Source organism: Lepidochelys kempii, chromosome 2 (assembly GCF_965140265.1).
Source record: "Lepidochelys kempii isolate rLepKem1 chromosome 2, rLepKem1.hap2, whole genome shotgun sequence".
In the NCBI taxonomy this organism is placed as follows: Eukaryota; Metazoa; Chordata; order Testudines; family Cheloniidae; genus Lepidochelys; species Lepidochelys kempii.
Window position 1 is genome coordinate 240037404 of NC_133257.1, and position 25759 is coordinate 240063162.

General features: G+C 41.1%; 1 protein-coding gene across 2 annotated transcripts in view; it reads left to right on the forward strand.

Moving 5' to 3' along the window:
• Nucleotides 1-449: 449 nt before the first annotated feature.
• ZEB1 (zinc finger E-box binding homeobox 1) overlaps nucleotides 450-25759 on the forward strand; it is a 209457-nt gene continuing 184147 nt past the window's right edge. Inside the window, exon 1 of one of the 2 annotated variants that reach the window (XM_073334398.1) lies at nucleotides 450-553. In XM_073334398.1, the coding sequence (XP_073190499.1) occupies nucleotides 496-553 (58 nt within the window). In that variant the 5' untranslated portion in view covers nucleotides 450-495. Of the gene's footprint in view, nucleotides 554-1586; nucleotides 2519-25759 lie in introns of those variants that run through there. The other variant, XM_073334399.1, reaches the window with a different exon arrangement.

Consider the following 25759-nt stretch of genomic DNA (forward strand, 5'->3'; position numbering starts at 1 on the left):
CCCCTCCCACACACCCAAGCTCACAGGAATCCCCGCCTTCCTCGGTGGGGATCCCCTTCCTGCACACCCCGGGCCTAAGGGTATCCCTCTCGCCTCCCGCCCATGGGATTCCCCGCCCCGCCCCGCCCCCGGTAGGGATCCCCCCTCCCGCACACCCCTTACCCACGGGGATCCCCCTCCCACATACCTCTTACCCACGGGGATCCCCCGCCCCTCTTTCGCCCCCGATCCCCGGGTCGGCGCCACAGCCCGCACTGCGCTCCCCTCTGCCCCGGCACCTGAGGCAGGAACTTTTCCCTCTTCCCCGTTCAAACGTGCTGCCGTAAAGCACCCGTCTCCCCTGGCAACAAGGTTCCGGCCGAGAACTAGGTGTAGGAAGGTGATGTAAAAGTAAAACCACCCAGTGTCGTAAACCAGGTCCGGGGGGGAGGGGTGGGAGGGGAGGGAGGGAGGGGGAGGAGGTGACTGGAGCATTTAGACACAAGCGAGAGGATCATGGCGGATGGCCCCAGGTGTAAGCGCAGGAAGCAGGCGAACCCGAGGCGCAATAACGGTCAGTCAGCCCGTAGGGCAGCGGCCCGCTCCGCGCCGGGCCGGCTCCGGGGCCGGGCCGGGCCGCCCGGAGTGCAGGGGGGACGGGAGAAGTAGAAAGTAATTTCCCTGCTGCTCCTCGCTGGGTGCCCGGCTCCCTCTGCACCGTTATATCCGCTACCTGGTGCCTCCCTCGCTCCCTCCCTCCGCGCTCGCTCCCTGCCTCCCTCCTCCGCCTAGTGGTGCCTCCTCGCTCAGCCGCCTGTCCGGGACCGTTACACGCTGCCTCCCCCACACGCCCGGCAGCGGCAGCACCTTCTCCTACCGCTCCCCGGGGCTGCGGGTCCCCCCTCGCGGGGCTCCGAGCCCCTCGGGCGAGCGCGGGGAGGCTCGGCCGGCCCTGGCAGCCCAACTCCCAAACTTGTTACCTGGGTGCGAGAGAGAGCGAGCGGGGGCAGGCGCCTCCGCCCCGGGCGGGCAGCGTGCGCGCCCCGGGCCGGAGCGGGGCGCCCCCCTCGCTGCCGCCGGGGCGGCTGTCTCTGTCCCCAGCGGTACTTTCCCCGCGTGCTCGCGGGCTGGTGTGAGGCGTTACCTGGGGTGACTGGGACCCACCCGCGGAGTGGGGTGACGGAAGGGGGGGCTGCTGGCGCTCGGGGGCTGCGGGGCTGGCCCCGGCTGCGGCCCGGGGGGAGGCACTGGTGCGTACTGCAGTGCATTATCGATTTGCGGGGAAAACACCCTCACCCCCACGCCCGGGGGACCGCAGTGAGAGGGGAACCTCCCCCACCCCCCAAAATAGCCCGCTTGCTACTTTTGGAGCCGCCTTTACTGCAGCGCAAGTTTATTTCTGTTTGCGGCCGTTGACTGGGCTGTTTCTCCTCCCTAAAAAAGTCCCGATCTCTGCAGGATTGTCGGGACAAATAGGTTTCTGTCGGAGTGGCGGGGAAGGGAGGGTTTCTGTCGGAGTGGCGGGGGAGGGAATGCGATTCGGTGAAGTTTCTTCCCTTCCTTTGGCTTTGGAGGTACCTGTTTGTATAATAATGGGTGGTAACGGTTTGGCCAGGGGCCTCTCTGCTGTGTGTCTGAACTGCTGCAGTCTATATAAGGAATTACATTTACATTTCAGACTTAAGGGGCTGTTTTTTTGGTACGTGTGTTACTTCAAAACGCATTTTGAGGATAAATAGAGGGGGAATAAACGCTCATAACTCCTACTCCGTGTTTATCTTCAGAAAATAAGGAAACAGCTCTGTTGGTGGAGTAACTCTTTTTAATGGGATGTTAAACGGGAGGTTTTGTAACCGTCCTTGGCAATTTTAGGTTTTATGTGGCATTTCCTGTGTAGGGTCACGGATAGGAAGGCTTTCAGCTGTGATTCTTACCGCGTGAACAGTTTTTATTTTGTTTATTTTTAATATATTTGAGCGAGGGAATTGATGTTTCTGATCACTGCTTCGAATTGTTTAGGTATATAAATGCGTATGTAAACATTGGCCTTTTAAGGGACTAACAAGTTGATCTGATCGTTCTGAACTCGTGGCTCTCTTATTTTTACTGTAGGGAGATGTTTTTATTATAGCAAGTATCGGTGTATTTAAAATTGCAGTTTTTAATTTCCTGTTTTACGTCAGTACTTATATTTAGTTGATGTGGCTTTATTAAAGGTAAGTTTAGAAAGTGCTTTTCTCTTCCACCTTATTTAAAACGTTGATGATCAGAGAAAGGGGCTTTTCTTGTTGCTGACGACATGTGTGTGACATGTGAGTCTGAACCACCCAGTGTCTGTGCGGGAGCAGTAAACATGTTTACCTGAGCAGGAAAGAAAATGGATTTTATCTTAAAGATCCCGTGATATGAATATCATCGTCTTAAAGCATATCAACAGATGACTTGCGAGAGAGAGAGATTTTTTTTCCGAAAACCTAGCTTTTGGAATCAACGGGAAAAAGAGGTTCTCGATCGCTGCAGCAAATGGCAACTTGTGCAGGTAGAAAAAAAGATGGTGTTTAGTTTTCTCCTGCATGCATGTCAGCCCCCTCCTGTCTGCTGCTTTCATTCTCTAGGGAGGGATTTATTTACCACGCTTGCTGTCAGTGTTTTTTCCTTTGTGCTTAATATTAGAAAACAGATTTGAGGCTGTTTAGCACAAAACGTTTTGTCTGCAGCGTGCATCGCTTGCAGAAAACAAAAGGTGTATAGGGCCATTCAGGTGTCTTTCATCTTCGTCACTTTTGGTCCTCATCATTGCACCTTTTTGTTATCGGAGGCGTTTTATTCTTTATTAACTAATTTTGTTGTCTAGAATTTTTTTATTGCAAATTAAAAATAACTTCTTAAGATGTGTATTGAAGCATGCGGATAGGATAGATAATAGATGCTGGATAATAGAGATTTCTGGGCAGTGGGCTTATGTCTGACTTGCAAATATTTACTGAAGAAAATTGATAGAAAAAATGTTAAACCTTTAGCACAAATAAGTAACTGAAATTATTTCTGTGGCAAGCTTCTAAATGTACTATAGATAGAGATCTTTTTGTTAATCTAAGATTAAGGAACAGTAGATCCTCTAGGCACTGTGTTACTAGGCATATGCAGTAAATTAATTTGTACTCTGTTCCTTTCTCCCTCTACATCTCTTCCCCCTGCAGGACATTTTACTGGATGTCAGCAGTGTATGGCTAGAACACCAAACTGTGTACTCTAAACTTTAAAGCTGTTGCTCATGTAATGGAGGCACATACAAGCTCTAATTGATTTACCATGACTTTTTTGATGCTGTCAATTATCTACCTTTTTTAATTCTTTTTTTTAAAATACCTATCCTTTTCTCCTTTCTTCCCCTGTTGGGAGTCCAAACTTATGGCTGCCATTCTGGTACATTAACTCTGGATGGAAAGACAGCTGTACACCTTTCTGTCTCTGGAGCTAGTTCCTTTGCTGCCTTTTGAATACTGGATTCTACAGCCAATACTGGATTCTAGCGAAAGATCTGATTGTTGCCAGTGAAAGCTTTCTGGTAGAACCAATATCTGGCACTTCCAGTTCATTCCTCAATAAACCATTGATTAAAGAGCAGCATAACACACATAAAAAGATCCAAAGAATAAATGTCTATATAGTGTGTCTGTATAATTAGAATTAAATTACCAGACTATAAACAGTAGCAACACAAAGACTCTTGAGTGATTGTATGTTTTTTGTTTAGTATTTTTGTGCCGGTGAGGGGAGGAGGGACAGGAAGAAGGCCCTGATTCTTCAGTCTGATCTGCATGGACGTTACCCTTACATCTGTGTAGAGAGCCCTTTAGAAGTCAGTGGGTCCTGTGTAGGCACAGGGGTCCAACAGTGTGGTTCAATGTTCAGGCTCAGGGCCTAAGGATATTGTTTTGTCCCTATGGCTTTAGGTCACACCTCTTCAATTAAAGACTTTATTAGCATATTTAGCATGCATGTTGCTTAATTCTTATTTAAATGGTTGTTATGGTAATGATTAATAATGGTGGATGGTGAATGTCCTTTAAATTAAAAAGTCAGAAAGCAACAACTATTACTTATTTCTATCACAGTGTTTAAATAAACTTCTTCTGCAGGAGGGCTAAATGGACAGTCAACTCAAAATAGTAATTTTCAAAAAATGAGTTTAGACACAACTACAGACACCTTGTGAGCACTATATCTTACATTGAGTACCTTTACCAGCTTTTTGTGTTGGTAAAATATTTCCACTTTTAAAAAATATGTCTTTCTACATGCAGAGGAACATGTGAAACTTACTAGCCACACACTACAATCATGTTTACAAAATTAAAAATAAGGTGGATTTTTCTCTAACCTTGCACTTATACTAATACATAATATTACTTCTAACAATAATAGACAAACATTTTCAGGAAAGCTTTTTTATTAGTGACTAACCATTTTACAATTGTTTTTTTCTTCATTTACGATTTTATGATGTAATTATATATCTTCCGTATGCTAAAATACAGATTAAAAATAACACTGCTTCCAAATAAACCAAAAGTATGACATGGCTGTTACCTTCAAGGTGTTAACAACTGGCAGGATGTCAAGTGTTTGTGACACTTGGGATACTACTTTCTTTTTCATGCCTTTCTCCCCCCAACCTTCCCAATAGGTATCCTGTTTTCACTCCAGCATTAATTTAAACTTGCAATTTGGGAATTGAGGAATGTAGCCCAAGTTAAAATTCTAGGGACAGTGAACAGGTTCTGCTCAGCCAGTTGAATTAATCCAAAGAAATCCAGTATCTCATGTAAACTAAATGCAATTTTTGACCATTTGAAAATCAAATCCAGTTTTCTCCTTTTTAACTTTCTTCTGGATTGTTTGTGTCTAGTATAAAAATGGATGTAAAGCCTGTTATTTGAAGTTAATCGGCTTATTTACTTCTAATAGCAGAAATATTTTCACTTTAATTTTTACAGCACTTTTCAATGAAAAAACTGCAAGCAGACAAGCTTCTATGTAGAGGAATAGAAGTTTAAGTCTGACTATACGTTACAGAAGCTTAAATTAACTTCCTCAGCCTGGCATCAGCTTTCTTATATCAGGAGTTTAGATGTTTGGGGGAGGTGGGTGTTCAATTAATTGAATGAGTCTTTTGTTTTGAGTTACCTTTTATCATGTCAAATATTCCTCCCCATTGAGAGCGTGATAGGAGTCTTTCCATAGATCTCACTGGGCTCTGCATCAGGCTCTGTACGAGTGTCCCAGCTTCTGTTGACTTCTGAATTTGGGTTTTATGTTTTCAGTGGTTATCAGCCTGGTATCTAGATGAGCCTGTCTCCTTAATAATTGTATGTACAAAAGAAGATAAAGTTCAGGCAATTAAATTATTGGTAGAATTTATATTCTGTTTTAGGAGGGAGGTTAGAGGGACAGGACAGGTGAAGCAATATCTTTATTGGACCGATTTCTATTGGTGAGAGAGACAAAGTTTCAAGCTACACAGAGCTCTTCCTGAGGGAGGTGGCATAGTGTTGGTTCATCTGTTCTTAATTATTCTCTGTTAAGATTTGTATACTTATTATTTTTCTCATCATTTTACATATTTCAGGTATTGTGCCTTTGCACATGTGGAAATGACTACAGAAACATGGGAGATTCTCAGCAAGGGATATTGATGATTATAAAACCATTATTTACACTTCTATTCCTAGGGATGTTATATTCTTTCGTTATAGTCCTTTTTTTAAACTCACTTACATATATGTCACTAGCATTACAGTGACTGCAGTTTGGTGGCTTTTTTTTTAAATCCTTGAGCAAAATATCTGCTTGAGCAATTATTCAGAATACTTACAAGAGGAAACACTGCTAAGACTGAGACTATCCAACCTGCTGGTTTTAAAAAAGAAAACAAAAACAAACCCTCAGGTGCTCAAACCTTTAGCTGCAGCCACTATGTTAATAAAAATTAGTTGCTTTTAATTGGTTGCTGTATTTTTTACAAAGACGGAGACAAATGAGAGCTGATTATGCATATCACTTATTATGAGGCACACCTTCTTGTGACCATAGAAGTGCCACAAGTGCTATTAATGTTAAAAATGTTTATCTTTTGGAGTGCCTAGAGGTCCTGGTTGTGGTAGGCTCTACGCAAACACGGAAGACACAGTGTCTGCCCCAAAAAGATGAAACTCTGGAGAATTGGGTTCAATTCCTGGCTTTGCTACAGATTTCTTTGTGACCTTGAGCAAAGGGCCTAAAGCTACATTTTCAAATGTACCCACAAATAGGATCAAATTTTTAAAAGTTTCTTTGTAGGCACGTAAATAAGGAACTGATTTATAAAGGTGCTCGGCACCCAGCAGTTGCTATTTTGCCACATATAACCAGACTTTAAGAACTCTGCACCTGTTGTGCTGACCTGTCTTGAAAATTTAGCCAGTTCATATTGGTACCTAAATGGGAAGTGAGCTTTCTAGAAAAAATATAGCCCTTAAGTGATTTGCCCAAGGTCACACATGTAGACATGTGACCGGAATTGAACCCAGATCCCTTGAATCCCAGTCCATGTTTTGCCATCAAGAGTGTGCATCCTCTCTGGTGAAGGGAGAGCTTTAAAGAAAAGGGATGGATCTAGAATAAGAATTTGGCAAATGCCTATTAAATGCTTAGGAAGCCCCTTTGACTGACTTAAAGTCAATACATACAAATATTAAGTTCTGTTCCTACATATCAAGGTGCAGGTACCATACATGTCAAGCAGTGGTACTTAATCAAAACCAACTAAAAATGATTAATGAAAAAATTAGGACACTTTCTTCATGAATGACTCTTCCTACATTTAAAGTCGATGTGGAAGGAATGAGGAGCAAAAGTTCTGTACCTTGATTTTGCACAGCATAACAAGCAATAAATCTATTGCAAAACAGAGTGTAGGCAGGGACACTAATAAAATAAAATGAATGAGGGAATTGAACTGTAAAGAATGCTAACCAGTGTTTAACAGTCTAAATCTTCTCAGGTGTCCAAGTAGCTGGTGTGAGTCTTTACTTAGATGGTTAATATATGAGTTCTATCAGGGGAGGAGACTGCTTGACCTGCTCTTGGTCGACTGTGGCTCAGAGAGAGAGAGAGAGCACTATTGGATGGCTGGAATTGCTAGTTTCAGAACGCATCTGCCAGAAAAAAGTAGCAGCATGGTGGGTTTTTTCATTTTTAGGTATGAATTGGGTTGGAATCCACCTGTTCAAGGTAGGCACAATAAACATCTGCTGAATTATGTTTATTTTTAAAATTTCTAGCCCTCATTTCTAGCATGGCTGCATGCATAGTCATTCAAGTGTGAAAAGAGACAGCATAAATCTATTTGGTGATGTCTTCCTAAACTGTCTGGACATCTCCAGTATCATCACTGCTTGGTGGGGAGGGAAGAGAGGGAATTGCTACTTTTAGGACAGGGCAGCAGAGAAGGCCACTCTGAGGAGTAGGGTGGCCTGGTGAGGTGGTTGCTGGTTGTACAGTCACCACCAACGCTGGATCATGGGTTTGGGCGGAGGGCTGGCATCCTAACTGAGGAATATGTAGACTTGTGGGTGAAGTCAAGGGCATCATAAACTAATCTCTGGTGACAGGGGAACTGTCTTTTCATTCATTTACTGAAAAGGAGTGTAGTTTGATTGGGGTAGAGGGGATAACTGGTTGTAGGAAAACATTGGGAGGTGTTGAAGAAAAAGCTATTCCTTTACTCTTTTGTAGAGGGTGGGGAAATGGGAGCATTCCAACTGTCACTGAAGTTTGGTACCTTGCCTCTATGGTGGTCTATCCTGGTGATCTTTTCGTGAAAAGTATACACCCATCTCTTACAACATAGTGCCATTGGCTGGTTGTGCAATGGGAGACAATAGTATAAAATATTTTTTTGACATCAGTTGATCAGCTTATGCTTTGAAACACTAGGATTGCTAACCCTTAACTTTTCTCCTTACATGTTCTTCATGTAAATGGGCAATCTTTTAAAATCTCACCTGGCTATTGCCTCCAATATCCTGATTTAGTCAATCCCACAGGTTAATTATGAGATGCACAGGAGTTTCTCATCAGTCTTTAATCAGGTTTTTTTAGCTTTTGAATTTCAAGTGTGTCCTTTGTTTTTTAAATTATAGGAAAGAGTAACGGAAGTCCATGACTAGGTTGAAACCACTCATTGTTCTATATTGTTGTACTTCTGTATTCTCAGTCTCTCTCTCCACTTCAGACTAAATAACCATAGTCTTTTTAAAACTGCCTCTTTTATGAAAATGTCTTCTGTGTATGAATTTTTTTACTGATCTTTTTGTGCCTTTCTAATTTTTGCTGTGTTGGCTAGGATAAGTCCTATTTGGCAGCCCAGAAAAATGAAACTTCCTATTTGGTGAACAAGCTACAGACTTGCACTTAGATTCATGTGGGTACCCACAACTTACCTAGGTATTTACCTGGACCACCACCATCATAGTATTTAGCACCTCCCAAGTATTTAAAAACAATGTTAGCTTACAGAGTCCCCTGTTACGGTGATTGTGTCTGTGTCCCTGAATCCTTGTCTAAATATTTCATTACCAGCACTGTTGCCCTCTGAATGCATTTTCTCTTAAGGACTTTTGTTTTACACAAGAACTTGCTCTCCTTGGTCTTCTGGAGAGTGAAGGAGGAAAATAAAAGTAGTGAAACTCTAATTTTTATGTTTAAGACTGGTGGGGCAGTAAGGGTTTAATTTCATTTTCTTGATGGGGGAAGACTCTTCCCAGCACCTGGCCACAACGCACATTTTTCAAAATGTGGGGGCAAGGATAAAGGAGATGGTAATACAAAAGAGTCAGAAAAAGGCTTTTAGATTAGAGCCAGGTGCTGATATTTTTGAACTTCTTACCGGTCTCCACCACCATTCTTCTGGGTCAGTTCATCCTTATCTCCCAACCCAGCATTTCATGCTTCTCTCCAGTCATGTTTCATTTGACCTCTTGTCTCCCTTTCAGGGTGTTGTAAAATTGGTGTAAGTATCCTGGGTTTTCCAGCATGCCTTTTTGTTCTTAACATGTCTCCGTTTCTACTCCTGTTTCTAATGCTTGACCTGGTAGCTGGCAATAGTAGTATAGTGAAACTGGTGTAATCGTGATCTATCGCTCTGCTGCTCTTGTGGAGGACGTATTTACAGGGGCTGTTCTGGTGAAGAGTAAAAAGAGGGGATGTTGCTGACAAACAAGGGAGTGGGATAGTAGTTTCACCGATGGTCAAGTGAAAGAACACATCAGTACCCCTGCTGCCTGGTCCAGTGCTGAAAAATCAGTGCATTCAGGGCCTGGTTTGTGAATGCTTCCCATCTTTCTAGGAAAATCCCATTCACTAAATTGCATCTGATAGAGTAGTGTGGATGGATGATGGTGTCAGCTATGCCCACCCCCTTTTGTACAGAGGTTGCCAACATAGAGGAACTTTTGGAGGGAGTACGAAAAATAAGATTCCAAAATATCCACAAACAAATATGGTGGTAGCTTAAAGGGGTGGTGGTGGTGGGAAATGTTCTCCATCTGAAGGAATGGATTAGAGAAGAGACCCAGAAAAAAGGAGAAAATTGCTTTTGCGGGTTTGAGAGTTATTTTTGCTAAGATGAAGGTGGCAAGCTGGACTAGTAGTTCAAAGAAAATATTCTAACTAAACCCGCCAGCAAAACCAACATTGTGGCATTCTCCATCTGAAAATGTTTGGGAGAGTGGGAGACTCTGCTTCCCTTACTCCCAGATACATACTTAATTTGTGTCTGTGCACAGCTTCTCTCCACACTTCAGTCTGAGCGCCCCTGCCCCACCCCAGTCCCCTTTCAAGGTTGTCTTTTGAGATTTCTTTACCATCATTTTGTTTGTTAATTTTCCAAGGCTACATATCACAGTGACCATCAGTCAAACTAATTCTGGATTTGACTTCATCCAAAGACTGGCAAACATTTTCTTTGGTCCAGCCTTCTGCTCTGCTTTTCCTTAACAGAATTTTGCCTGTGCCTTGTTGCTCCTGTTGCTATCTAGCAGCAGCACCAGGAGTTGCAACAGAACAGAACTGATGTTCCCTCTCATTAGGTTCACTCTGTGGTTGCCATGAGGAAGTGTTGCGAGTAGCAAAAGCAAATCCCCAGATGCAGTTGATTCCTGCAGCAAAAGGGTGTGGATAGAAGAGAATACAGTGATTCTCTCTTGATGTCTACCTATTAACTTTCTCTCCCGTCAGAAGAGAACCTGATAGGATCTGTATCAATTTCTTTCTGCTTTTGAGGAAGTGTTCTAGGTTGTAGCAGAGATGAGGGGTGATCTTTTATGAGACCGTCGTGCAGGGGAATTTCAGAACTTTTGAGTGGTGAAAAGGGACTAGAAAAAATAGTTCCCATGCCAAAGTTAAACTCTTGTATTGTGAGGATTACTTCAGTGAGTCATCCACAGCTATACTTAAGTCTTTTGAGAGATTACAACTAATTCAGATACCATTAGTGAATTAGAAGCTCAAACTTTTGGTTCCAGTGTGTGTTTATACTCTGAATTTCATCTGTAGATTTGTTGTTTGTATTATAAAGTTTAAATAATTACAATATATACAGAAAGATTTTTTGCTAGTATCCTATACCTCTTACTTCATCTAATAAGAGATTGGCTTAAACTCTGCATGTTATAACATGGATAAACTACGCTTGCTCAGTTGGTAACGATAATGATACTGAACAAACCAAGACTAACGACTTCCATTTACGGAATCTGTTCTAATTCCTTGTCAGGGATGTCAAATCAAGGACGTTATAAAATTCTCCCTGTGGAATAATGTTCTTTAGTAACTTATTTGTGGGGGTTTTTTTGTTTTGTTTTTTTTGGTTTTGTTTTGGAGCCTTGTTTAGGGAAAGAGGAAACTTTCCATCCTATACATAGTGCCTTTCCCTACTTCCTCCTCATTCTATACAAGAACAAATAAAATAAATGGTTTGCATTTTTCTTGCAAACAGGCCTTTATTGGGTGTGGGTGAGAGAGATTTCCCTCTAAATTGTAGAACTTTTGTCTATTTTCTAAATGTTTTCAAAATCACCTCCAGAAAGTTCAGGAAATTGTAAAATTCATATTGCAATCTTTTTTTTTTTACAAGTTTTTATTTTCTCTAACTGGACATTGCACCTTAAATTTCAACCTTCACCTCTAACCTATCCAATTTAGAACTTTGAATTTCTCAAACTTTTATAAGGATTTCTCTACAGAAACTTCCTGAGACTCCAGCTTTGGCATCCTACAGACATTGCTTGTGTTATAAAGACTTCTGTTCTCTTGATATTTACGCAAACTGCGGGAAAATCTTAACTGGTATCAGGCATTTCACTTAGATTTTTAATAGTCTAGGTTGAATAGGCTTAAAGAACTGCCATGTCTCCCACCAGCCTCCACAATACTAGGTGTGGTTGCAAGAAACAACGAGACAAGCTCCCCGTAGGAAGGTATTGGATGGTCCAGCAGGCACAAGAACCAGCAAGTATTGATGAATTTTTTTCTTCCCCCTTGTCTCTCTTGCCACACTAACTGTTGGCAGGAAATGCTAACAGCTTCAACAAATGGCTCTACTGCTGTTAGGCATACAAGATGCTGTTTTCAAAGATATTGACACACCTGACATTAAAAGCGGGTTTTGACACAGCAGCTTGCATCTGCTTCACTCCTTGTGTCCTAGCTTCCTTTTTAACATTAAGTAACTTAACGTTTTATATCGGTAAACTTTACCACTTCACTCATTTTTAATCTGTAGAGGAGCTTTGTGTAGTTTGAAAATTTCTGTTTCTTTCACCAGAAGAAGTTGGTCCAATAAACCACCTTGTGTCGCTAAAATATAAAGCAGTCTTGGTGCACTTCCACATCAACCTCTGTCCTCAGTGAGAAATAGCCGTTTTTGATTGTTCCTCTTACCCAGTTCTTAAAGTCTGACAGTAGATTTATGTCAGGTCTGTTCCCAACTCTTTCTAACAGCATCTCTTCAGAGACTGTATTAAATATTTTGAAAGTCTATATTTAATCCACCAGCTCCCCTTAATCCATTTTTTTTTTTTTAAATTTAACTGGTAGAGGTATTCAAAGCAGCCACAACTTCTCCATTGTGCCAAGTGTGCTAGGTGCTTTACAGACTAATCTAGAGAGTAGGTCTTTGCTCCAGAGATGATACATTCTGAAAGGACAGGGATTAAACAAGGGATAGCAGAAGGAATGTGATGCAAAGTAGCACAATAGTATGGTTAAATAGAACAAGTGTCTTATTCCACTTTAATTTAGTGTTTTGTATATAGAAGTGTGGTTTATCTAATCTTACAGGCAGAGATGTTAAGGTTTTATAGGCCTTTTGGAAGGGGTATCAGATCTACTTGAAGGAATGAAGGCCAGAAGCATGGTGGATTGAGACAGGGATGCAGGTCACGGAAAGAAGATTTGGAACAGATAACTTTACTGGTTGGGTGGAACAAAGGGGTGTGCAGAAATACTCAGGAGTTAGTGTCTCAAGGCCTAAACAACCCAACCTGGTACCCTATCACAGCAGATCAGGGTTTCAAAGACTTGAGCATTTTCTGCTACCCATGTTCTTCCTAACCTCCACTCTCCACTAGAGCTTGGGGTGGAGGGAAGAGACTTTATTTGCTTTGTGGTAGGCTTGCAGCATCCAGCCAGCAGATGCTCTACTCCTGCGTTCTGCTGTAAATGAAGGAGACTTTCTGGACCTTACCTCCACTCATGAAGTGAGGGCAGTGTCTTTGAGAGTTTGTATTTGTGTCAATTGAACTGGCAAGTTAACATGAAACAGTTTGTTTTTGTTATGGAAGGAGTCAGATGCGTGAGGTTTGCAAAATTTTATTTCCAGTGTTTCATTTCACCTGAATGAAAGTCTAGTCTATCTTGGCATTTTGTTTTTAGTCCTTAAACTCTGACATATCAAAGCGTTTTCAAATTTCCACATGGAAAAGGATAGTGTTTAACCAGGAAGGATGATCTAGTAGTTAGAACACTGGCCTGAGATTTGGGCAACCTGGGTTCAACTCCCTGCTCTGGCAAAGACTTCCTGAGTGACCTTGGACAAGGCACTGAGGTCTTGTCTACCACCCTGGAGCAAACATTCACCTGTGTTTTGCCTGCCACGGATAGCTCAGTGGTTTGAGCATTGGCCTGCTAAACCCAGGGTTGTGAGTTCAATCCTTGAGGGGGCCATTTAGGGAGCTGGGGCAAAAATTGGGGATTGGTTCTGCTTTGAGCAGGGGGTTGGACTAGATGACCTCCTGAGGTCCCTTCCAACCCTGATATTCTATGATTCTATGATACATGAACTCTAGTTCATTGTCATTTAAGCACTAAGTTCTTGTTACTGTATAATGTAAGTATTTGTAACTCTTACTCTGTTTACCTCTTTGACAGGTATATCTTATGATCTCCTTACTCCCTGGCTGCTTTTCTCTTGGTCTAACCATAATTACGGTCATTCAAGATGCATCATTTTCATGTACATGAGACTCACTTTATGACCCTTCCAGATTTCATTGTGTCTTAAGTACCTCTACACCAGATTTTCCTTCAATCCTAGATCCTATTGTCAATACCCTTTCCCTCCCTCCTATTTCTATTTTTCTCTATTTTAAAGAGCGACTTTAGAATATGAAACCTACTGTTGATCTATCTGTGGTCCACAGAGAGCTGGCAGGGTACTCGGTGCTGCCTCCACCTCTTTCCTTAGATTTGTTTCTACAGACATCCAGGCTCTTTATGGCGTTGAAAAGTCTGGCTGTCTATATTTTAAATAAAGTAAAAAAAGCTAGAGACAAGGAAGAACTATCCTAGATGCCTTCTGTAGAGCAGCTTCTAGTGTGGGGAGGGGTGAGTGGGAGGAGAATGGAATCAAAGCTACTCATGGAGACTATATCAATTATTGGAACATTAAAAATACTTCTTTCCACATAGGCAATTGATGTAGTTTATATAGTCTCAAATTTAAAGAGAATGGTTCATACCACCGTCTTGGGAAGGGAGGTTGCCAGTGAGACTCTGTAAAATGTAAGCCAGGCTAATGAACTCTTGTGTTGGAGCCCTAGTAGATTTCTGTGAAGGCCAGGTTTAACACTTATGACTGTGGCCAACCTATGTTTGTTACTAAAGTCTCCCTGCTTTTCAAACTGAATTGGCGCTCTCAGAAGTGAATGTCCCAGTCGACTGAGTCTCAAATGCCCATACATGGAAGGAGGGAGGAAGGTGTCCAAAGATAACTGTGACCTTCAGCAAATAGGGGAATTGAATATGAAGGGGATAATATTCTACAACTGTTAGATGTGCAATTATAAAGATCACATGTAAAACTAGGGAGGTGGTAATGCTGCTTAATGTCACTTAATGTCGACTTGGTGTGTGACTTTTGCTAGAATGTTGTGCAGTGGTCCCCACATTTCAGAAAACCTATAGAAAAAGCAGAGAATACCGTACAAAGGAGGGATCAATTGCCTGAGGTTTTAAAAACTAATTAGGTTAGAAAGAACTCTTGCATTAAACAAAAAAGATAGATAATGGTAGAATAACTACCAAGGTAGGTGGTGTCCGAAGCACAATTATTGCAGATATTAAATCTATTGCAAAAATTTGTTAGTGGGAATTATATAGTGAATAATCCTCCTTTATAGGAGGTTAACTGTGTTATTTTCAGGCCCTGCTTCTCTTTTTTTCTCCTCACTACATAAAACATCAGTCACTCTGATACCGCTGCAGATATTGTGGTATACAATATGATTTTTTTCTCAATTGTCTAATCTCCTAACTCAACCAACTGGCAATGATGTCTTTCAAACAAGATGACTACATTTGTCACTCTCATTGAAACTGTCAAATTGAGTTTGAGAATACTGTTCTAAAACTTTGTTTTAACACTAGGTTCTGTCCACACTGGCTAGTCCAAACCACATTAAAAACTGGTTTTGTGGAGATAGCAAAATGCAGTTATAGTAAAACTCTATCCTTGGGCCTCTGGTCTGCGTAGGATCACCTTGTAATCTTACTTCTGGGGGAATTCTGCGCCATTGCGCATGCACAGAATTCATGTCCCCTGCAGATTTCTTTGCTTCCCTGCAGAAAAGTGACTTTCTGATGGGGAAGCAAAGGAAAGCCCCAAGAGTGCTCATGCAGCCTTCCCCAGCAGTATGTTTTGGGTGCTCAGGGCAGCCTACAGAGATGCAAATCACTGTGGGGCAGGGGGTGGGACTTGGGAAGACCCAGCTGGTGGCTCCTACCCTGCGCCAGGCTTAGCTGATAGTCCTGGCTGGGCTGGGGAGGGTGGGACTTCCTCTTCTCCTGCACAGCATCTAGGACTGGGTCAGATCCATCCCCAGATTTCTCCCGAGGCTTCAGAAAGCTCTGCAAACTTCCCCCCCGGCCCTCGCTTCCTGCACCCATTGCTCCTCAGCTGCAGGGGGAGGGATTGCTGTATGGGGAGCTGATCCTCCATCTGCCCAACCCCCATGCATCCAGATCCCCTCATACACAGAACCCCCTCAGCCGAGCTCCACTGCCCCTGGTCCAGTCACTTGCACCTGAATCCCCACTCCACTGAGCCCCAAGCAGCTGCATCTGGACCCCCTACTTACCCCCCACACACACCCCAGACCCCCTGCTGAGCTCTATCCCCACCACACCCAGACTCCCCACCCCCATTGAGCTCCAACCACCTTCACCTGGATCCCCTGCAGAGTCCCATTAGTCTTGCACCCAGAACCCGCTCCCCAACAAGCCCCGGTGCATCCAGATCCCCCCTGCACCCAGGTTACCCTACACAGAACCCTCTCAACCCACACCAAGCCTCTCCACACTTGGATCCTGCCAGGCTGAGCCTGCCTGCCCACACCCAGTGAACCTGGCACAGAGGGACAGGGCCCTGGGATGTTCCTGGGGCAGGCCCCGTCCTTGCACTGTATCAGGATTAGGTGCAGCCTCACTGCTGAGTCCATGCCCCGGGGCAGGGAGCTGCAGAGTGATCTCCCTGCTCTGTGCAGCCAGTGGCCTGTGCTCCCCAATGCCATACTGGAGCTTCCACATTTATTTGACAAATAAAATTTGCAGAATTTTGAAACATTGTGCACAGGATTTTATTTATTTTTTTTTTGGGTGCAGAATGCCCTCAGAAAATTGAAACAGAGTCAGATTCTGGCCTCTGCTCCAACAGCATATGGAGTTATGGTGATTGAAGAGTAATTCTCTCACTGTAGGGCGGATGCAAGTGACTCTGCGCTGCCCAGCAGCACCCCATGGGCACAAGAATAGGAGTGTGCTAGGGGACAGGAGCGGGCATTCTCAGTCATATGGAGATTCTGGACTGCAGAACCACTTGAGTAAGGCTGTCATGAGTTAAAGCAGCACAGGGCTGCTTTAAGTCATGGTGAGGCCACTTCAGCCTTCAGAGCAGTCCAGAATTCAGGTTGTGTAAAGCTGCCTTTCCTTCAGTACAGAATCTAGCCTATTGTAGCCACACACTATAGAAACTACAGATTTAAACATACCCTTTGTCAAGCATGAGTTTTGGAAGCCAGATGTACATACATTTTATTAAAAATAGTCTAATGAAGTCACTTTTAATCTGGAATAAAAGCGAATCTGAACTGGAAGTTCTTTGCTCAATGATTGTGCATTCAGAGAGCAATCGTGCAACTTGCTGAAGCGACAGCTAAACTCACACCTGTGTCTTTGGTAGCTGGGAGTGTGTGCGCTTCACAAAGGCATTAAAAAGAATAAATTATTTTCTTACATTACTGTGTTTTTTCCTCACCAATTATCAGTTGCCGTCTCCCCTCCTCTTTAACTTTGTAGCCATCCAGTCTGCTAGTGTTTCAAATTGCTCCATGCTAACTGTCGTCTTCAAAATGTATTGAACAGTTCTGTAAAAATTGACATTTGAGGTGACTTTTTAATTGACACTAGTTAGAAATCAGTGTGTTGCAGCTCTCCATTTCTATCAAAGTAACAAATATCCTGATAAGACAGGATAATTAAATCTGAATTTTATACTTGATCCAACTGACTAAGCTTTCATTTATACAGAAAATGCTTTCTGTATTTTTAGGGGCAAAGGGGCAATTGAATTATCTATTCAGGGCCTGCTTTCCACCAGTTCACAATATTAGTTGCTCTATAGCTGAACTGTATTAATAAAAATTGAGATGTGATTTTTTTATTCAGTTTTTGATTTCAGTTTTAACAGGAGTCTTATTTGGGATTTTTATCTGTACTTAGAGACAAAATTGTGCCGCTTGCTAAAAAAAAAAAAGGAAATCTAGTTTTGCTGGTTCATCTAAATGACATTCTTTGAATTAAATTTACCAAACATTCCATGAAATATTCTTGGCCAGCTCAAGCTCCCATGTCAGAGTCTCCATTACTGTAGATAGGGTTAAGCTAGTCCCCTTTTTAAATCTGAGTAAGCAGCAGCTGAAATACTGCTAAATGACCTTTGACATAGGAACCCATGAATGCCCCAAGTATGATTTCACTTTCACCATGTTCTTTGTGAACCTGAATGCTTGTCAAATCAGATGTGTGTTTAGACCTTTTCACTGAATGTGCCTGGAGGGGGAGAACAAAGCATGGGGTCAATTTGGCATAATCCCCACGTTTTATCTTTATTCTGTTATAGTGGCTTGTGGGGGATGGGGTAACTTTTCTTCCTAAGGTGAAAGTGCAAGCAGAGTGTAGGGAGGCTATCAGTCATTTCTTCTAGACTTTCTTCTCAACAACCTAGCTGGTCTCCTGTGATATACACAACTAATGTATGGCTGACTAGATTGCTGTTGATATGTAATGATTGCTATTTGCTTTACTCACCACTGTTATGTAATAGTAGCATCAATTGGCTAATTATGTGAAGTAAACAAATGTGTATATTTAACCTTGGATAACAGATGCAGAAGTCTGTACTAAACACTGCTTTCTTCTTGGCCTTGGAGCAGGAAGATGATTATTTGTGGTATATTAAAATGATAGGTAAACAGTTTGAATATCTTAAATTATTTTTATAAAGACTTGAGCAACTTAATATACATTTTTACTGTGTAATCTTCATTACATTTCCTTTTGCAGGTTTTTGGTTTTACTCAAAGTAGTGACTAAATTTTCAAAGCATGTAAGGTTTTGTTGTTTGGGAAACAAATAGTAGAGCTCCTCTCCTACTAAATTATTACGGTTCTTGTAATAGTATTTGGAGATTTTACTCCTGTAGTAGATTGACTTTGCAATAAAGGATATTGGTTTCTCTATTGAGCTTGAGTGGTCTGAATCTGTAAACGAGCCATTGTGTGGTAAAGTATGAGTGGATGGAGGAACTATGACAAAGGCTTAGTTACCTTTACAGTTTGTTCGCTGTACCTTGTACACTTTGTTTCAGAAGAAAAGCGCTATTCAGTGTCTTGTGTGAAAGATTACCTCCTCATACGCAAGGCTTGTGGGAAATTTCTCTCCAACATGTGGGTTTTCAACTTGTGTAGAGCTACACTGAATGCCTTTGGGATGTGACTTCAAACAGTTTTTTTTATATAAAACATCTTTAGACTGAGCATTTCCTAATTTGACACTTTGACAGTGAAAACAGAAATCAAACCTCAAGAGCACTTAAGAGGTGGAACATGTTAGTCACTAGCCCTTTTTAAAAACTTACTCTTCAGAAAAGATGCCTTTCCAAGGGACTCCTGAAATAGGAAATTGCTTTCACTGAGGTTAAAAATCTTGCTTTAATTTTGGGAGGAGGAAAACGCATTCAAATGTAAAGAGCTAATTAAGTATTGTCTTAACCAATTCTGGAAGAAAAACAAGTTTTTCTTAACTGCGATCTAAACCTCATCTGCTGTCCTCATTAAACCTGATAGTTGTCATAAACCCCATAAAAAATTACATGTTTCAGCATTGTATCTGGGTATATAACTGCTTTAGAAAACAAAGGGACAACTTTTGTTTCTTGTCTATATTAGCATTGCAGAGAATAAAACTTTTAAAATACACTTTAGAAAGCTTCTAGGTACATTTAGGAGGTGTGCTTCACTCAAAATATAACTATTATGGGGGTTAAAAATGTAACTATTCTTCCTCTTTGCCTCCAGTCACTGATTTTTTTTAAATTTATTTGACTGCAGTCCTCTTTGGCATTGAAGTGGGAAAGGGTGTGATGGGAGGGGGAGAGAGCTAGGCTCATTCCTGGCTAGCAGCCTCCTTCAAGAACTCTTATATTCTTTCCTCCCTGAGTCCTGTTCTTAGCCCCAAGCTTATCTTCTGCCCATCTGTATGAATAGCTGCTTTTCTTGTCTAAGAAGGTAATTCTGGGAAAGGATTAATACTACTAGGCTTCAGGGACATTTCCCAGAGGAGGATGATTAAGAAGCCCAGCCTGTCTCTGAGGCAGGCCTTGGCTCCATGAAAGCTCTTGCAATTTTTCCCTTTTGCAACCTGCCGCCCTCTGAATTTTCAGACCTTACATCAAAACTACTAACCTAAGTTCACAAGCATGTGCTGTTCTGAATTAAAGGAATGCAAGCCAGAGTGCATTTGCAGAACACCTGAACAACAGCCTCTTCTCATTCATACCAAGGGTGCTTCAGTTCATCTGTACTATGTTAGTAGGTCATGGTGAGAGAAGCAGTCTTGGTAGGTACATTTTCTGCAACAAAAAAACATTGTTAAACTTAATTTGGAAATCTGCAAGCAAGGAACATTGGCTTAATCTGCATGCACTAAGAATGCTACTTACTATTGCATTCAGCATCTGCTTCAATTTAGCCTTAATCTAGTGATAAGGGGGAAAAATTACATTAATTGTGTTGTGAAGGTCTTTTGTCCCCCAGATGCATTCAGAAACTAAGAACAATTCTTTAATGTTTATGCAAAAGCACCTTTATTTTACTAGCAAACTGAAAGAACTAGCAGGAGTCTCTGTGCGAACCTGTATCCAGTTTTCACACATCAGTATTGATGTGGAGTGATCAGCACATACAAAATCACTGCATTCACCATGTTGCTTGGGTCTCCTCTGGTCAGCTGACTTTGGGTGAACATGGCAGCATCAACAGCTGAGTTTGCTAGGTTCTTCTGTGGTGGCTGGTTTTTTGATGGTAGGCAAGGGACAAGAGTGCTGCTTTGATGGACATAGCGAGATGATTGATATCAAGGATTCTTCTCTTTATATGTGTGTCTACGAGTCATTCAGCAAGACTGACAGGGAACAAGTGCCTTCTTTGTCTTGGTTGAGCATGTGGTGCCATGCAAGATTGTAGCAGATCCAAAGGACGAGAGTTGCAATGCCAGCAACATCAGGCACAAGATAAATGGTTCTTTTCTTCAACATACCTGAAGAAGTACATTCTTACAAGGTGGTCCATGTTATTGACACCACTTTTAATGTCATTGTAGTGGAGAATTATGTAGGGTTTCTTTGTCTCTTTCTACAACCTTGTCACGATGCATCTTCGATAGCATTATTACTGACTTGCCCTTCTTTGGCATATAGGAAACCAGTGTGTATGGCCTAGCAAACTTGAACATTGATGACTGTTTTTCTCTGCTGTGTTTATGGATGCATTTCACTGGGTATATGTAGCTTATTTCATTGGATTGTTCCAGCATAACTTATTTACCAGTTTTCAGTTTGCTGAAGATCTAACTCATTTTTTTGTTGAGGTAGGTCTCCAACTACATCTCTCCCAGTGTACATCAGGTCTGAACATGAGCTCCTAATTGTCTGAAGATGAACAATCAATGGAAATGTGGTCTTCCTTCTCAGAGCAACTCTTGATGTGATCAGGCACAAAATCACTATAATCTAATACATTGACGACTTGCTTTCGGAGTTGCCAAATGATGACAATCCTTTTTATAAGGCCAGAAGCAGAATATTCTGCCCATTTGTTTGCCATCTTGAATTGTGCAACACAGAAAATTGCCTCTAGTTTCCTGAGTCTGTAGTGTTTGGAGCACAATACCTGCATAGAAAATCCTCTTCAGTGTTGAGGATACTTAACACAGAGTAGACTGTTGCTGGCTGTCTTTGCCTAACAGGCCTGGAAGAACCAGCCTCCCTGGAATACTTTCTATGGGGACTATGCAGCTACCTCTGTCATTGCAATGCATTATCAATTAGTGTATGCTGACTACTAAAATACAACATACTCTCACTAGAAGCAAATATGTAGATTGAACTACTAGAAATACCAGATAATAGTGCAACATGTTTCAGGTACACTTGTGTACCACATACAGTGTTTTCATATAAATTTTTTTTCAACTGAATCATGTACGTGTGCCTAGGTGACAGTGTCCTAAAATAACATAGTTTGAGGGCCACTAGGTCATGAATTACTGCAACTTATATGCTTGTGGGATATAACATTACTCCATGAATGTGCATGAAGTCTCAGATGTAGACCCATGGAGAGAGCATTACAGTAGTACAATCTTGAAGTGACGATGGCAGGGATGACAGTCAGCCTGCTTCTAAAGGGAATGGTAGCCTCTAGATCATAGACCGAAGAGAAGAAAAGGCTGATCTGCCTTTTGATCTCCTGGTAATGGCAGAGAATCCAACTAGATCTCTAGATTGTGAATCTAACCAACAAATTGCAGACACATTCTCAATTAAGAGGACAAGAACAACTGCCTCATCTATCTTCGTTATATGCTACTGCCCATCACCATAATGTGAGTACTAATGATTTTAATGGAAGACAGAAAGTCAGTCCCTGATGTACCAATTGTCTGATTGCTTCCCTCAACCAACTGACCTCACCTCTGTCTTGTCTAGGGCCTCGGTGAAGTTCATTGAGACACTGGGGCAGGGGAAGAGGAGTGAATGTAAGTGGAGGATGAATGGGGGTGAGTGAACAATCTGGCTATGTATGAGTTGGTGCAGTGTTGATTGAGTAGTTAGTGATGGTTGGCGTGGCCTATGTGTATGTTTCTCCTTGTTTATGGTTATGTGAGTGGAAAATCTAGGGGTTTCTTCATGGTAAGGGTAGGCTACTAGGCTCTCATCCAGATTGGTAAATTTCCTTGGTAATTCTGGAAAACTGTCTTTAATGTTTTGTGCACTTAAATTTTAAGCCGTTAACTCACTCTGCTAGTTAGCTTCTTTTACCACAAAATTTTACTGAGCTCGATAGAGTCAGGAGCTATCCTTGGATCCTGGTTGCTCTGCTCTGTGGCACTATGAGCTAAGCGATCCTAGAGAGCTTAGCAGTGCCTCAAAGTGCTGAGAGCTAGGGCTGCCCCGACCCTATTTTGTTCAAGGTTTTGTGGTAGTGGAAGCTAAATTGCTTCTAGCTGAGCCAGTTAAGTGCGAAGGCATTTGAGGAAACTGTAATTGTTTAACCAATGAAGCAAAAAGCCCGTTATTGTTGATTAATATTTTCTCCAGCTTCCATGGTGTAGACTAACAAAGCTAATAACTCTTTACTTAAAACTGAACTATGATTATTTTGCATCTGTTCCACTAGCAAAATTTTAAAGTATTTAAACAAAGCCATGTAAATTTGAGGGATCTGAAAACTAACCCCCCGCCCACTAATTCTTTAAATTCCTCGACTATTGAATATACTTAACTCTGTATAGAGTTACAAGTTTATTCAGTAGTGTTTACTTAATGTGGCATACATTTCATGGTACACATTTTGTATTCTTCACAAGTGTTAAACCATGCTTCAGCTGGAAAGGAGTATCCAATACATATACAATTATAATGGATTTCCACCCTACTTCTCTTCTTTCTTATTTAAAAGCAACATTTTTCCCCCAGTTGGCAGCTGCCCCATCCAGCAGGAATTACAGTTGTAGAAATAAAAAAATAGTTGGTCTATTCTGCATCGCGGTTAAACTATACGTGAAGTTGATAGCTCTGCCTACAGTTAAATTGCCCAATGCTTGCCATTGTAAGACCCTGTTTTCAGTTGTTTATAACTTTGGGATGAAATATCCCAGGTGTTTGCTTCACACTGGATTTTTTTTTTGAAAGCTTCAGCAAAAACCATTCAACTGTTCCTCAATATCATTCTTAGAAAAATACATTATTTTGCCCACGGTTTAAAAAAAAATAATAAAAAAAAAATCTTACAACCATTTCCTTAAGAATCTTTAGTGTCTGGATGCTTTGCGGCAGGGACTTGAAACTTGGTATGTGTGTTCCCTTTGTGGCAGGGCTATGCTTTAAGTGGGCCTTTGGCCAAATTTGGATTTTTTTCATAGGAGCAGCAAAACTATTGTGAAAAATCAGTTTGCATATGCTCAGTAGATACTTGTTAGAACTTGGCAGCTAAATTCTCCAAAGATTCCACTGTACTAGCAGGGTGGATTTGATTTAAATCACTAGTCAGGAAGACTCGATTTAATCATGGATTTCTGCATAAAAGTGCATTCTTGTTGGTTGTTATAACCTTAATACATATTCTTCACAACTTAGATATAGGCTTCACTTTTAGAAGGTGCACATACATTTTTAAAGTGATTTATTTTGAAAACTTTTCAGATTAGTTTTACAGCTATATCAAAAAATGAATGATTGGTTTATTTCATTTACCAAAGGTAATTGAAGCAGATATTTATGAAGTCACTGGGAGGTGAACTATCTCCAATTCAACAGGTTAATCATTAATATTTGGAGGATTTTCTTGCCATGCTCTATTAGGAGGAGAACATCACCAGACAGACATTTTAAATGGTTTTATTTAACTAAAACAAGAACGTTATGTATTCTGGATTTTTTTCTTCAACGGCAAATGTATAATAATTTAACAAACAAACCATGAATTTTTGAATGTAGTAGTTAAACATTCAAATTTTTTAAAATCAAGTGTTTTTTTTAAAATTGTTTAACTAAAATCGTTAAATGAAATTAAAAAAAACCCCACACCAATTAAATCGACTATGTCAGCCAGGTCAACATGCCAAACTTAAAATATTGGCTGCTTCAGCTAACTCAGTCATCTTCACCTTCATTTTCCTGTTTGTTCATAATCTGGAAAAGAAAAACAAGCTTTCCTGCTTTTTTCAGGTCCCAAACGATTTCTCAATTTGGAATGAATTAGTCTGAAGGAAGAAAATCTTATTTCTACACCATCAGAAGAAGCCACTGCTGTTAAGTGAGATTATCACTTCAACAGTCTCTGAATCCAAGTGCTTAAGTGACTTCCACCAGTTGACTGGTGTGACTTTCTTTAAAACATCATCAGAAAACATATTTCTTGAATGGTTCTTATGCCCAAACTAGGTCTCTTTTATGGCCTGCTGTCATTATAGTTTTTCCCTTCCAACGAGAGAATGGTATGATCGATCTCAAATCAATGAAGGCTAGAATCAGAAACACCTCAAGACTTCTGGAATATGCTGCTCAAACAGTTTCACTTTTGTTTCTACTACCTGTCCCTCCCTTCTCACATATATCTCTAGACTTCTTCTTGTCCAGATCTATTCGGCCCCCAACAATCTTCTATTCATTGAACTTTTTGAAACTTTTAGAGAGAGGTAAGGGATTGACTCTGTGTATGCAAATTTGCAGAGGGACAATAGGGTTGAGGTCTGTTATTTCTCATCTCTATATATTTAAAAACATTTTTGCTGTTAACAAGCATGTTATCTCTGGAGACACAAATCCACAATTTGAGAACTGCAAAACTCAGCATCTCTGATGGTATCTTCTAGACTGAGCACTGAGTCCCATTGGGTAGGTAGAAAGATTTATTTAGGTTAATCTATACAGAGGCCCCTGGAATCCCATAAAATTGGGTCCCTAATCCATGAGCTATTGGAACTCATTTACAAAAGTTTTCTTAAACATTATATAAATATATTGTCTCATACTTTAGAATGTATAATCCCTATTCTATGATGATATCTATGAGCTATAATGTATCTTAATTAAAACTATCTTTAGATTGCTTTTTCCCTCAAAAAGCATTTTATCAAAAAAATCCGATTTAAATTAAAAAAAATCTGAATTTATTTTTTTATTAATCATTTTTATGTATACTGGGCATACTCCAGCCCAGGGCTGCAGGGATGGAATAGGATTATTGCTGCTTCTGGCTGCTATGGGCTGCTGTGGTGCCAAGCCACTAGAATTTAGAGCAGGGAGATTATTTTCTGTACTCCCAGTGCTGCCTCATTTGTTGCAGAGGTTAGAAGGTGGTAATAAATGAGGCAGGGGACTGCGGGAAGAGAGGATAGCCTCATGACTAAAGCAGTTGGAATGCTTCCCTGGAGAATTGGATTGTATCCCTGCCTCAGACACAAGATTGCTATGTGATGCTATATAAGTCACTTAAACCAAACTTCACAAGTTATTGCTAATTGTCTTCCTTATTTTCTGGGTGTCTTAGTTGAGACCCTGGGTTCTGAACTTTCACACTTACTAAGCACTCACAGTTGTAACTGAAGTTAATAGGAACTGTGCTTTGAACATACGAAGTACTCTATAATACTAAGTACTCTGAAAAATCTTGCCCCTAGGTGTTCGTAAAACATGCACAATACCTCCCCTTCACCTCACTGGGGTCTTGTGGAGATAAATTCACTTTCTGAAGCACTTGGATACTATAATGATGAGCGCCGCAGAAAATCCCATGAGGAAACTAATAATTCTGTATTCAGAGCAGGGTTTGAATAATGTGTAGTAAATAAGGGATGAGGCCACATATTAAACAATAAATATTCCTCAGGAAATTCTGTG